Source organism: Kryptolebias marmoratus, linkage group LG6, assembly GCF_001649575.2.
Source record: "Kryptolebias marmoratus isolate JLee-2015 linkage group LG6, ASM164957v2, whole genome shotgun sequence".
Lineage (NCBI taxonomy): Eukaryota > Metazoa > Chordata > Actinopteri > Cyprinodontiformes > Rivulidae > Kryptolebias > Kryptolebias marmoratus.
The window spans coordinates 28870403-28885044 of NC_051435.1; the positions used below are offsets into that span (position 1 = coordinate 28870403).

The 14642-nt window shown below is 41.3% G+C and overlaps 1 protein-coding gene across 2 annotated transcripts in view; it reads left to right on the plus strand.

Moving 5' to 3' along the window:
• The window catches only part of LOC108246921 (sarcoplasmic/endoplasmic reticulum calcium ATPase 2), a 59341-nt gene that overhangs the window by 19396 nt on the left and 25303 nt on the right, over positions 1 to 14642 (plus strand). For both annotated transcript variants that reach the window (XM_017434693.3, XM_037976112.1), the window contains 12 exons: positions 1159 to 1314; positions 1446 to 1587; positions 1847 to 2013; positions 4293 to 4381; positions 4500 to 4602; positions 4744 to 4875; positions 6030 to 6155; positions 6250 to 6471; positions 7104 to 7215; positions 8405 to 8643; positions 12336 to 12556; positions 12629 to 12831. In XM_017434693.3, the coding sequence (XP_017290182.2) occupies positions 1159 to 1314; positions 1446 to 1587; positions 1847 to 2013; positions 4293 to 4381; positions 4500 to 4602; positions 4744 to 4875; positions 6030 to 6155; positions 6250 to 6471; positions 7104 to 7215; positions 8405 to 8643; positions 12336 to 12556; positions 12629 to 12831 (1912 nt within the window). The remainder of the gene's footprint in view (positions 1 to 1158; positions 1315 to 1445; positions 1588 to 1846; positions 2014 to 4292; positions 4382 to 4499; positions 4603 to 4743; positions 4876 to 6029; positions 6156 to 6249; positions 6472 to 7103; positions 7216 to 8404; positions 8644 to 12335; positions 12557 to 12628; positions 12832 to 14642) is intronic.

Here is a 14642-nt window from a genome sequence, read left to right on the forward strand (position 1 = left end):
ACCCTCACTGTCCTGAATAGTTACATAACTAAATCTAAATGGAACATACTATCATTCTAGCAATGACACATTCAAATCAAGGTGTACAAATGTCCTTTGACAGCGATAATATAACATTACAGTCAAAACCTATTATCTAATGTTCGGGGCACAGTTACAAAGAAGACGACCTTTAGCAAAGTAATCCAACAATCCAGACAATCAAGTACCTCATTAAATAATTCATTCACAAGACAAAAACCAAAAGACCTGCAGTTGGAATTGCAACTGAAGCTGGTTCTACAAAGTATTCACTCGGGGGGGGGGGGTACAAATGCGCATCACACTTTTCAGATTTTTTTTTGAAAGCATTTTGAAAACCATGTTTCATTTTCCTTCCACTTCACAATTATGCACTTCTTTGTGTATGATGTGTATGAATGGAGTTTAAAGCACTGATTAGTCTCCACAGAAGGATTCATTCAGATTAGCTTTGTAGAGATGTAGTAGACTGCTAAATGAATGTGTGTGGATGGGTAAATGAGGGCACAGACTGTGTTGTAAAGTGCTTTGATTGGCCTGGTTGGCTAGAAAGGCACTATATAAGTCCAGTCTTTTTACCTTTTGTTGGTTGATCAAATAAAATCCCAGTAAAACACTTTGACATTTGTGGTTGTTATATGACAGAATGTTGAAAAGTTCATTGGGTATGAATACTTTATCAAGGCACTGTAGGCGTTTGCTTTGTTCTCTGTGGTCACAGAATGATAAGCTACTTATGTTGTATTTAGTATTATTACTCTGGCAAGTTGGAGAGCTTCATGCAGTCATGATGTCTTGCTCAGTGTAGCCTCACACAGTAATGTAAAAGGAAATGCATTTTAAGTAAAAAAAACAAAATCTGCACAATGAAACATGGTGCTGTGAGAATGTTGACTGTTCTAACAGCTTTTTTTTCTTGTTGCTTTTACTTATCTGTTGTTTTTTTAAAACTCTCAACACCACCACACCTATTGGTGTGAGGCCTAAGTTTGTGCTTATACTGTCCAGTAATTCACAGCTCCCACGGAAACTGCAATAAAGGTTTTTCCAAGAGAACATTGGGTTCCAACAACATAAGCATCATTGCTCACTTGACCTGGCAAAAATCAGCTGTATTATTCAAATTTCCCCTTCCAGGGTACCAATATTGCAGCAGGTCGAGCCATCGGTGTTGTTGTAGCAACAGGGGTGCAGACAGAGATTGGAAAAATTCGGGATGAGATGGCCTCCACTGATCCTGAACGAACCCCACTGCAACAAAAGCTAGACCAGTTTGGAGAGCAGCTGTCTAAGGCAAGAGAAGTCTTTTTGTGTATTTTAATCTTCAATGTGGTTTTGAACTTTAATTTCTTTCTAAATCAAAATAATCATGAGCATAGTCTGTGTTTCTTACTACCTGCATGTTGTGTTTATGTGATATGCAGGTCATCAGTGTCATTTGTGTGGCTGTTTGGGCCATCAATGTTGGACATTTTAATGACCCGGTCCATGGAGGCAGCTGGCTGAGAGGAGCCATTTACTATTTCAAGATTGCTGTTGCACTGGCTGTAGCTGCTATACCAGAGGGTAAAGCTTCTTAGTAATCTGTGTATAAAATGAATCAAATTAAAATTAAATAACAGCTTTTTCACACTTGATTAATTTGTTTGTATAACTGGAGTTATCTTTGAACAATACAAGAACATAATGACAATGGGCAAGTTACACTGGAACCCTAGTATGGCTCATAAAACTAATTGCTCTAGTTAGATCAGAAAATAGCACTATAAAGATTTATTTAACTAAAAATGATATGTTTCTATCTTGTGGCTGTTTTCTTTTTCAGGCCTTCCAGCTGTCATCACTACATGTCTAGCACTAGGCACAAGAAGAATGGCGAGGAAGAATGCTATTGTCCGCAGTCTGCCCTCAGTGGAAACACTGGGGTGCACCTCTGTTATATGTTCAGACAAAACAGGCACACTAACTACAAACCAGATGTCAGTCTGCAGGGTAAGATGAAGAACAAAATGTCATCTGCATAATGTTTTATCTGATCTATTTGCCTCCCTGATGTTATCAATATAACAAACTTTGCTCCCAAATTAGTTGATTTGTCAAACTAACATTTGTTTAACAAAAAGTTTCGATGACCGAGATTCTGTTCAATGAACCGCCATGATATGATTTGCAGGCCTTCAAAAAAAGGCGCTTGAGCACTAATTGCAATTTTCTTTGGTGTTGGGCATTAAAGGATTCACTAACTGACTGGCACCTAACATTCTACATAGTATAGAGTTAAATTAAACAGAACTGATAAATAATCAGGCCAGATATTGGTAAATAATTCAGTCATACAACTCAATCAGCTCTCTCTTTTCCACTGCTCTTACTTGCCTACCTTTCACTGTTGCACTGTTTGTCATGTGACACGGCACTAATGTTATTGTAAACACTGAGGCTCAGGGCTAAGCACAAGTTGAGCTGAAAAGCCAATTATCACAGAAAAATTAAAGCCTGTGTAGAAAATAACTGTGGTGACAGGGACAATGTGACTTTATTTTTTATTATAAAAGAGCTCTTTCTTTGTCTGAAAAATTTTCGAAAAATGGTTAACAAGCTGTCATCATCTATTAGTAGTGTTAGTTTATCGAAGTTTGCTGCACAGCGCAGAGCATTACACTGACACAGAGTTAGGCTCATATTTCTCACAAGTGACATCATGAATGGAGACAATTATTCAGTCTAACTGAAGGAATACAAAGAACAACATTCAGCACAGAATGTGATGGTCAGGAAACATAAGTTCATCTATCAATTCTTTTTCGTAGATCGACCGGTAAATCGAGAGCTTCGCCTTTTGACTCAGCTCTCTCTTCACCACGACAGATCGGTACAGCGCCCGCTTCACTGCAGACGCTGCACCAATCCGCCTGTCGATCTCCCGCTCCATTTCTCCCTCANCCCTCATTCGTGAACAAGACCCCGAGATACTTAAACTCCTCCACTTTGGGCAGGACATCTTCCCCGAAGATGACAAGACATAAACACAGAGACCCAAAAGACAACCAAACCAAAGAAGACCAACAAGAAACCCCAAACAAAGAACAAAACCCCAACAACACCAACATTCATGGCAAATACTGAATTTATTAGTATCATTTTACTGGTAAACAAGGATAATATTTTCACTAAGCACAAAACATGCTTACCATATTCAGTCTTGTAAAGCCACCTGCTGAACTTTAGCTCAACTAACCAGTTTTGGTTAAACCCGCTCGTTCCATGTTTATTCCTGTGGCTCTGACAACATGCTAACTCCAGGTAGCTGAAGGAGGCTCGGCCTCAGGGTTCATTAGAGTCCCGCAGGGCTCCGCGAACAGCATCCGGACCTGAGCGCGATGGAGGCGTTTATACTTGGTGCTTACGTCAGAGCAGTATTCTCCAAAAAGAGAGGGGGCAGTACGCTACGTAAGTTATAGAAGGTGCACGACGCGACACCGCGTGGGGCCTTCACGCGGGGGCGGGGACAACACGATTGCGTCACTGTTGGTGCACACACCCTTGTGCGGTGAGGTAGATAAAGGTGACGGTTTTGGGGTGCTGGTGGAAAAAACCGTGTATAAAAAATGACGTATTTATAATAAACAAGCGGAGCTTAGCCTGGCGGTCCCCAGGCTTATAACGCTGCAGGAAACCCTGAGTTAAATAGTTAAAGTCAAAATAAACTCATTGTTATTTGTAATTAATATTTCTCTTATTTGTTTGAAGGTTTTCAACCTACTCATGTTGACTGCTCATATGGGCAATGTATGCTGCTTCTGATGAGATTCATCTCAAAGAGAAAAGAGTTGTTCCTGCGTCTCTTTGAATGAAGCAAGCCTTTTCAAGTTTAGGCACTTGCATTTTCTTGTTTTAAAAAAAACTATTAAAACAGCAGTGTTTGGGGAAAAATATTTAGAAATTATGCCCAGGATGCATTGTTAATCCCCAAAAAACAACCAAACAACAAAATATTAAAGAAAAAAACAATTCTCGTGTCGGAAAGTTTGACATAGGCAAACAGATAATAAAATCTGCACCAATGTACAAAATTTATAGATGCTTTAATGTAATAAAAACTGACTCCAAAATAATACAAAAGTAAAAATTTGGGGAATTTAAAAAATATTTTTTTTTAAATGTGAGATGCTCAGGTGGTAGATTGGCTTCAAATTTATTCTTCTAACATGACTGAACTGATCAACTCCTTCAGTGTTTGTGTGTGTGTGTGTGTGTGTGTGTGTGTTTAGATGTTTATAGCCAACAGTGTGTCAGGAGAGCACTACCACCTAAATGAGTTCACTGTGACTGGATCTACTTATGCCCCTGAAGGAGAAGTGTGAGTGTCTCTAACCTTTAACCTTTAACACTTGACCTAAAACTAATCACTTTATTTTCATATACTTTCTATGCATGTGTTGGCATTATTCTATTTTTCTCTGTCCTCATCTTTCAAGGTACAAGGATGGCTCAATAGTTAAGTGCAGTCAGTATGAAGGCCTAGTGGAGATGGCTACTATCTGTGCATTATGCAATGACTCATCTCTGGACTACAGTGAGGTAAGAAATGTTGGCCCCAGCATATTAGTATCTAACAGATTGGTTCTAGAATTTGAAAACTGAAGTTTTAGCATAAATTTAGTTCTAAACTGCTAAGTAAAGCCAGCAACCTTTACTAACTTTCTGTGTTTTGTAATCCAGTCAAAGGGTGTGTATGAGAAGGTTGGGGAGGCAACGGAGACCGCCCTTTGCTGTCTGGTGGAGAAAATGAATGTATTTGATACGGACATAAGAGGGCTGAGTCCTGCTGAGAGAGCCACTGCGTGTTGTTCTGTAAGTGTATGAACACTGATTTTATGTATTAGACCAACACAAAAGGAAGCGGAAAGACAATGATACATGGTTTTAAATTTTTTTACAAATACAAATCTGGAAAGTGTGGCATACGTTTGTATTCAGCCAGCCTTAATCAATTCTTTTTTAGAACCACCTTTTGCTGCATGTTTGTTAGGGTCTGTCTCTATCAGCATTGTTTTTATGGATCTGGAGAAGGTTTACAACATTGTTACTCGAGGCAATCTGTGGGGAGTGGATCACTCTTAAAGGCTATCTGGTCCCTGTGGACCAAAGCAAGAGTTGTGTCCACATTCTTGGCACAAAATCCAGTTCCTTCTCTGGGTTGGACTCTGGCAGGGCTGTCTTTTTTCTCTGATTCTGGTTGTGGTGTTCATTGGCAGGATGTCAAGGTGCAGTCGGGGGAGGAATGTGCCAGGGTCTTGTCTCTGCTTTTAAAGATGATGAGATTCTGTTGTTGTTTTCAGGCCATTACCTTCAGTGTTCACTGCAGCGGTTCTAAGTGTGAAGCAACTGGGATAAGAGTCAGCTTCTCTAAGTCTCATATCACGGTTTTGAACTAGAAAAGGGTCCAGGGTGAGTTTTTGCCCTTAAACCAAGGAGTTTAAAAAGTTGGGTCTTTTCCGAGTGATGGTTGGATGGAGCGGGACATGGATTCATGGATCAAAGTGTCCACAGTAAGGAGAGAATTGCTCTGGTCTGTGTTGTGTGGAGCTGAGCTGAAAGGCATGTTCTCAACTTACTGGTCTGTCTATATTCCAATCCCCATCTATAGTTATGAGATGTGGCTCATGACTAGAAGAACAAGCTCTTGAATCCAAGTGTTTGAAATGAGCTTCCTCTGTAGGGCGGCTAGACTTAGCCTAAAAGATAAGGTGAGCTGTTCCATTATCCCAGAAAAACTCTGAGTAGAGCCACTGCTCTTTTTTCAGATAGCAATCCTTTTGTTTTTCAAAAATTGTCTTTATTACTGTTGGACCAATTAGTATTGTATTAAATACATATTTTATATAAAAAATACTATTTATTATTATGTTGTGTGTCAATATTTAGTCAGAAAGATTAGGAAGTGAATTTTGGTCATCATCCTTCTCTTCTATTAACCCTCTGGGTCTTTCTGTTGTTTCTGTCAGGTGATCAAGCAGTTGATGAAGAAGGAGCTGACTCTGGAGTTTTCTAGAGACAGAAAGTCTATGTCTGTCTTCTGCTCATCCAATAAACTCACCCGGTCCTCTTCTGACGCCAAGATGTTTGTAAAGGTCAGTCAAAAACCCCGTGTTATGACACAATCATTTGTCCAGTAGTTTTAAAGAGACATGTCCTCATCTGTCTTCCTGTATGTTGTCACCTCAGGGAGCTCCAGAGAGCCTATTAGAGCGCTGTAATTACATCCGTGTCAGTGGCTCTGCTCGTGTGCCTTTGAGCCCGGCTGGTCGAGAACAGATCCTGTCCACTGTACGGGAGTGGGGTTCGGGGCGGGATACGCTGCGTTGTCTTGCCATGGCAACCAGGGACATGCCTCCTGACCTACACTCCCTGAATCTGGAGAACCCAGAGACCTTTGCTGACTATGAGGTGGTGATAATAGTTCTGACACAACACAATATCCACACCTTGTTGAAAAGTGATTAGATGTGATGATTTGTGTTATTTTATGTAGTAAACTCTTGCTGTCTTTTGAAAGGAAGTTGGGCTGTCTCCTTGCATCAGTCAGCACCTCTAAATGTAGAAACAAATTGTCTGTTCATTTTTTTTATATTGTAGCAAAGGTATTATCTCACTGGGCTGCCATTCACAAGACCATTTCCAAAATGTCTCACACCATTTCTGAGGACTCCTGATGCCTGTGCTTGAGCAGGGCCTTATTCTTGTGGTGACAGAATTTTGAACGTGTTCTCAAATTTTGGGATATATATTTTCTGGGGTGCATCTGAAAACGCTCATTGTAGTTTCTGTAATTCTAGAGCATGCATTATTTGCTCAAATAGTAGGCAAACCCATGGTCAATTTTGGGACAAATCTTGCCAGGAGTTCATGCAAACATGCTGTACTAATTCAAGATGATTCCAAATAAAATTTTGCACTATTTATTTATTTAAATTTTGTGTGTCCAACACTTCTCCAAAAGTCATAGCCCTGTGAGATAGTACCTTAAGAAATTAAACTTGTTTCTATGCTTTGCCTTGATATCTGTCCTTTTTTTTTAGTCAAACCTGACCTTTGTGGGGTGTGTGGGTATGTTGGACCCCCCAAGGAAAGAAGTGCTTGGTGCTGTTCAAATGTGTCGACAGGCTGGCATACGAGTCATCATGATCACAGGTAGGATTGTACCACTAAATTCATTAAATAACTATGTGTTAAAGTTTGAAGGGGTTTTTGTTGAAAGACAGGTGCAGATCACAGGAAGCAAAAGAAAACTAAGACTGGAAAATAATATAAGAACACAATTTATGATAAATTCAACAAAAAGCAGTCTTAGAAAGCAAACTTAGCAATGTGTTATGAGACTCATTTTCTTTTGAGTGTTAGATTGGTTTTGAATTGAGAAAGTTCCCCAGATGGGAAGCAAAACATCTTCAGCTACAGAACAGAAGTCAGAAGAAGTTGCTTTGTTTTTTAAATTTTATTTGGATTTGCCAAGTTCTGGATGACTGAGACTATGCAGCAGCATGTGGGTTATTCAAATTGGACCACTTTTCAGTCAGAATTTAAATTTCAGTAATTCACTCATTCATTCACACACTGATGGCAGTAAGCTACACTGTAGCCACAGCTGCCCTGGGGCGGGCTGACAGAAGTGAGGCTGCCATCACACCGGCACCACCAAGCCCTCTGACCACCACCAGTAGGCAGGGCGGGTGAAGTGTCTTACCCAAGGACACAACAGCTGAGATATCTGAGGGGGGGTTTGAACTGACAAACCCCTCTACCTCCTGAGCCACTGCTGCCCCTGGAGTTTAAAAGTTCAATTCCTGGCAGCAGTCACATGTCAAAGTGTCCTTCAGGAAGACACTGAACCTCTTACTGCCTCCTATGTGTGCCCCATCTGTGCATGGATGGAGTTTAAAGAACTGATTCGACTCTACAGAAGGATTCATTCAGAGTAGCTTTGTACAGATGTAGTGGAGTGCTGTATGAATGTGTGTGGCTGGGTAAATGAGGGCAGATTGTGTTGTAAAGCGCTTCGAGTAGCTTGGTTGTCTAGAAAGGCACTATTTAAGTCCAGTCCATTTAGCATTTGTAAGGAGACGAACAGTTGCAGTTGATATTAAAGGACTGGCACAAAGCAAAATGTAAATACTGCACTGCATATGTCAGTTTGCTGCTTTCTTCTTCAGCTTAGGGAGGACAAGATTTCAGTTCTTCATCTAATGAAATTAAGTGATATTTTCATAATTACACATTGCTCAAGGGTAGCTGTCTTTCTGGTACTAATATCTCACTTCACGATGGTCAGTAAATGACATGATTTGTTGAAGACATTAGTAAATTTGTCCCTTTGTCCCAGGGGACAACAAAGGGACAGCCCTGTCCATCTGCAGGAGGGTTGGCATCATCACAGAGCAGGAGGAGGAGCAAGACGGTGCAGGAGCGATAGGGGGCCTGACAGGCAGAGAGTTTGATGAGTTGCCACCTCACCTTCAGCGTCAGGCCTGCCAGACGGCCCGGTGCTTCGCTCGAGTGGAGCCAGCCCACAAGAGTCGCATAGTGGAGTATTTACAGAGCCTGAGTGACATCACTGCCATGGTGAGAGTGTGCTGTTAAACATATTGACTAACACAGCAATTCTTTCACTTTATCTGATCAGATTCAGCAGGACCTGATCTTTAAAATTATTCAAGTTTATAGGACACACAAAACATTCACACTGACTATTATTTACTGCTGATTACTTTGGAATTGATTTATTAGCTCATATATAACCTCCAGATGTTTCCTTCTGGGACTTTTGACACAAGAATGAATGTAGCAATCTTCACTGAACTCATTGTATCCGGATGATTGAAACTGACCGACTAAAGATGTGGAGGTGCAGCGGTGGGCAGCGTGAACCCACACTAGAGCTGGGGTTTACTGTGACATGTAATACACTGTCATCACACTGTGAACACACCACAAATACTTTGTGAATACACTATAAACAAGCTATGTACACACTGCAAACACAGTGTGTTCACAGTGTGTTAACAGTGTGTTTAAAGTGTGTTTGCTGTGTTCTGTGTGTTCAGTGTTCAAAAAATGTTCATAATGTGTTTTCAGTGTGTGCATAGCTTGTTCATAGAATATTCATAAAGTATTTGTAGTGTGTTCACAATGTGTTTATAGGACAATATGTTTCATTCACTGAAAAGCAAACTTAATCAGAAACAATATAAAATCTGTTACACACCTTACTTTTGTTGGTTAAATAGGAGCTGATAGATGGGACCCTGCATTGGTTACCATGTTTTCACCAGTATACTGAATGACTTTTTGTAATTGTCGTGTTGCAGTGTTCACTTTGTGCTCACAATGTGTGTACAGTCAATGTGTTCATAATTCAGTCATATTGTGTTCACAATGTGTTCATGATGTGTTTATTGTGTTCACAATATGTTCACAGTCTGTTCATAGAGTGTTTAAAAGCTCAGTAATCTAGGTAGATATATCTAACAAGGTTGAGTCAAGTCCTCTGAACGGGTTCTTCTTTGTAGAAACGTTTAATCTTTTATCCAAAGACCTTCAGTCTAAGGAGCTGAAAGCAAACTCAGTCTTCTAAGCAGTACCTTCACATAGTGTCATGCAAAGCTAGTTGTTCACATGTAAAAGGAGAGCCATCGGCCTAACGACCGATTGTTAGGGTGGATGCTTCTATACACAGAGGTCTGAGTCATACTCGCAATAATAGCCTCAGCCACAATTTAATAACAAAGATGGCTTCCTTTATTCCTCTCTTGATCCAACGTTCCTCTCTATGAAGGATGTCCACATCTTCATCTCTGAAAGAGTGACCGCTGGCCTGCAGATGAGAGTAAATCGCAGACTCCTGGCCTGATAATGATAATCCTTTTGTTTCCCAGATGTATAACTGATCACAGTCCTCTTGGCACTTAACAGCATACACAATGTTACTCTGTTTGTGTCAGTCTCCCCTGCCAGGGGACTTTTGGGTCAAACCAGTCTACTGTAATGTATTTTGGGGTTTGAAAGCCACTGGGATGTCATGTTTAGAACATAAACATCTCAGTTTGTCTGAAACTCCCGCAACATACGAAATGACCACTGGTCTGGGTCTAGGCCTGGGTTTGGGGCCCTCCTTTTCACCTGGTGGCTAGCTGGAGTCCTGTTTGGGTTCCGTATCTGCTATCAGGAAAGCCCAGTTAGGATATCCACATTTTGAGTTTGTGTGGAGGCTGTCCACTTTGTGGTACAGAGATCGGTTGTTAGATTGATGCCCCTCCTTTTGCATGTGAACAACTAGTTTTGGGGTTGATTCACTATGGAAAGGTGCTGCTTGAGCTGGGTTTATACTTGAGGCGTTGAACATTGCGTGAGGGTGCATGCACCATCGGTGACCCAATCATGCCATCCCTGCCTCTGCACAAAGGCCCAACGCAATGTCGCAGTGCATGCTTGTGCACCTTCCTCCTTTCTCTAACTTGGCACTGTGCGCACCGTGCTCCATTCAAAATGGACAATTTTGGTGCTCTAGCGGAGCTGGTTCACCTCTATCAGCATTTCTATGATCCCTCTGTGAGAGATCACAGAGATAATCAAACGGCTCTAAACTCACAGAAGGAGATTACTGCTACAATCAGTAAAAAGGAGGGTTTATAGACCACAGAGGGAAGAAATATTGGTACTATGATGGGCCAATCACACCCAATAAAGTGATCCACTGTAGCCCTCAGTTTATAATTTTATTGCCATACATGGGACATTATTTTCTATTGTGGTAAGAATACAATAGTACAGCTAACTATCCTTATAATGTCATTTATGTACTTAACATTTCATTCAAAGCAAATAAATCAATGAAAGTCAGACTGAATGCTTTAAGTTTAACCATCCTCTCTGTATCACAGCCAGAAACACAACAGCTCTTCCTCCTGAATATTTGAGGTACTGCACGCAGACATTTTTGGTGTGATGTGAACCATTTGTCCTCTTTTTTTTTTAACTGCATTTCCACTGGTTTTGTAGTGTACTGCCAACTGTCTTTTCAGAGAATACTGCACCAATGTATAATCAAGTATAATCGCCTACACCGCTTGGTCAGAGTTTGCTTGCAGCACCTCAGACTGAAGAAGTTTTTGGATAAAATACAAAACGTTTCAACAAAGAAGAACCCATCCAGAGGCGCTGGCTCACCATCGTTAGTGTTCACAATATGTTCATGATGTGTAAAAAATGGGGTCATAGTGTGTTTGCAAAGTGTGCACAGTGTGTTTAAGTGAAGTGAAGTGAGATTTATTTATATAGCACTTTTCTGCAAGAAGGCCATCCAATGTGCTTTACAACAGAAACAACAACAGAATCAAATACAGCAGGTACATAATGAAAGACAAAAAAGAAAAACACATCAGTCATGTATAATCTAAATTAAATATAGGATAATCTAAATAAGTGAGTGGGTTGGAGTGAGAAAGATGACTCAGAAGCAGCGGAACCTGTGTGTGTGTGTGTGTGTGTGTGTGTGTTTGTTAGAGGCGGTGGGAGGCAGTGTGGTGCGTGTCGTATGTGTGTGTGTGTGTGTGTGTGTGTGTGTGTGTGTGTGTGTGTTTGCAGAGAAGTCCATGAGTCACGTCACAGAGGCCATTGTCTTTGATAATGTGATGGAATGTTTATCAACCAGCCCAGAGCAGATCCCCAGATGTCCTTAGACAGGAGAGGGGGCAGAGCATCTTGTTTACATAAAATCCAGGGAGAAATTGAAGATAGCTGGTCAAGGCCAGCCTAGAGGAGCCCTATTCACAATCAGTAATTTACAATGTAGTCTTTGTTCAAAGCTGAAACTGCAGCACATCACTATGGTTTCATGTGTTTATTCACCTATCATTGAAAAGCAAACTGAACCAGAAACAAAACAAAATCACACCTACTTTATGTTGGTCGAATAGGAGCTGATGGATGGAACCCTGGGGGTTTTACCATGCCTTTTCTTTTTTGTGTTCACACTGCATTCACAGTACTTCCCAATGTGTTCATGATGTGTAAACGATGTCATTGTGTAGATGCACTTTGGGGTCATGTCTTCATTCTTCATTCACATTTATACTGGACATTATCTTAAAGCACTGGGCTTTACTACTACTGTGGTTTTTACCAGCAGTACTATTATTATTATTATTGTTGCTGTTATCTAAATAAATTTGACTAGACTTGACAAAATATGCTTGTCTTAGTTGAGATTTAGAAATCCCAGCGCTTCTAAATGACAGACGTGTTTTCCTGGTCAGACTGGCGACGGGGTGAATGATGCTCCAGCCCTAAAGAAAGCAGAGATTGGTATTGCGATGGGCAGTGGCACGGCTGTGGCTAAGTCAGCCTCTGAGATGATCCTGGCTGACGATAACTTCTCCACCATTGTGGCTGCTGTAGAGGAGGGCCGAGCCATCTACACCAACATGAAACAGTTCATTAGATATCTGATATCATCCAACATCGGAGAAGTGGTCTGGTGAGTGGAACAAACCTTTACACTGCCACCAAAAACTGACCTAGATGACATTTATTTCATTTTCCTCCTCAGTATTTTCCTAACAGCAGCTCTGGGCATGCCTGAAGCACTGATTCCAGTTCAGCTGCTGTGGGTTAACCTGGTCACTGATGGTTTCCCAGCAACTGCTCTGGGCTTCAACCCCCCAGACCTGGATATCATGTCCCGTCCTCCCCGCTCTCCCAAAGAGCCGCTGATTTCCAGCTGGTTGTTCTGCCGTTACCTCATCATTGGAAGTGAGTCATGTGCCTGGGACATCCACAGTATGTTAGCATTATCAGTGCCCACCACCTACAGGTGAAGGTGCACAGTAATGTTTTTGTGTGTCTGTCTGCACAACATTTCATATACCACCAGAAAGATCTACAACTGATGAACCTTTAATGATTCTTTAGTGACCCTAAACAGCAATATAATGGTTATACTTCTGTCAGTTTGACAGGTTTTGTGCTAAAATATTGTGTGGTAGTAGTTGAGAGTCATTCCCAATGCATATTTTGAACGTGTACAGATTGTGCCAGATCTTTGTTCAAAATTTGGTCATGAACTATTTAGGGTCAACTTTATCTGTCTGTTACAAAATATCTCATGAACCACTAGACTGACTTTAATGAAAACTTTCCCCCAAAAATCAATGGAAGTCCGTCTACAACTTACTAACTCTTAAAGCTGACCCAATTTATGATGGCTGTCACAGAAAACACAAAATCGGCTATGATTCAGTCACTTTTATAGATACTGTGCTAAACTTTTGTGTGTTGGTAGCTGAGAGTTGTTCACAACACAAGTTCTACTTTTTGTGCAAAATCTGTGCTTAAAACTTTAGCATTAATCGTTCGACTCAGGGGTGGCACAGCAGCTGTTGCCTTGCAGCAAGAAGGTTGCAGGATTGCTTCTGACCTGGGGCATTTCTGACGCAGTTTTGTTTGTCTGTTAGCAAAACATCTAATGAACCACGGGACAAATCTGAATGAAACTTTCAGAAGGTAATCATTAGATGTACATGTACAACTGATTAACGTTTGATGGCTGTCTAAGTCAAGATGGCCGCCACAGCTAATGAAAATTAGCAAATGGCTAAAGTTTAGTAAATTGTATAGATATTGAGCTAAAGTTTGATGCATATGCTGTATATAGCGTGACATCTCGCAGTATTGCATACTCAACGTTATTGTCAAGGTTTGGCAAACGTGGCTCCAAAGCTGCATTCCTCAACAAGTGCTAGGCCTTTTATTCTCATTTATACAGGAACATTTAAATCAAAAGTCATCTCAGCGTGCTGCAGTATGTGGAGAACATGCACAAGTTTAGTACAAAATACGCCATATACAAAAAAACTCATTTATCTTGTCCTGCAGCGATCATGCCGAACAAGTTTGTTTTTGTATTTGTCTCCTTTAGCTGTTCTTTTTAAACTTCCACCAACAACCCTTTTAATGCTTGTGTCTGTTAAATGTATGTGTGAGTTCTCTTTCAACATTCGTTTCGGTATCTCACTATGGGACACGCCCCTGCGCCTGTCCCCCAGAAGCTCTATTACATTACGCCAGTCCTGACTGGCCGACAGAAGTGACGTCAGCTCCAGGAGGAGGGCTTCCTCCCAGCATAAATGCCTGACGTCACGCAAGTGATCTTCAGTCTAACACCACTTCTCGCTCCCAGAAGCGACTCTCAGACGGCAAGTACAGCAACTATTGGGCTAGCTTAACTGTTCACAGAGCGAGCTAACAACTCTGTCGCCGGATGCTCCTCAATAGCTGTGCTTAGCTGTTCTGAGCTGTTATTTTCTACCGCTGGTCTGTCACCAAACAGCAGCAGCTGCGGCTGGTCACCAAACTAGCTGCACCCTCCCGCTTCAATTTTAAACGAAGCGTTCGTAGTCGCGGAGCACCTGTACTCACCATGGACAGGACCAAGCCACCGACTAGAACCTGCACGTGTGGCAACCTCATTGCTGGAGCAGATACCCATTCTGTCTGCGCTTCGTGTCTGGGGCTGCAACATGCCCAGGACGGGCTAGCGTCACCAGTGAGCTGCGAGCACTGTG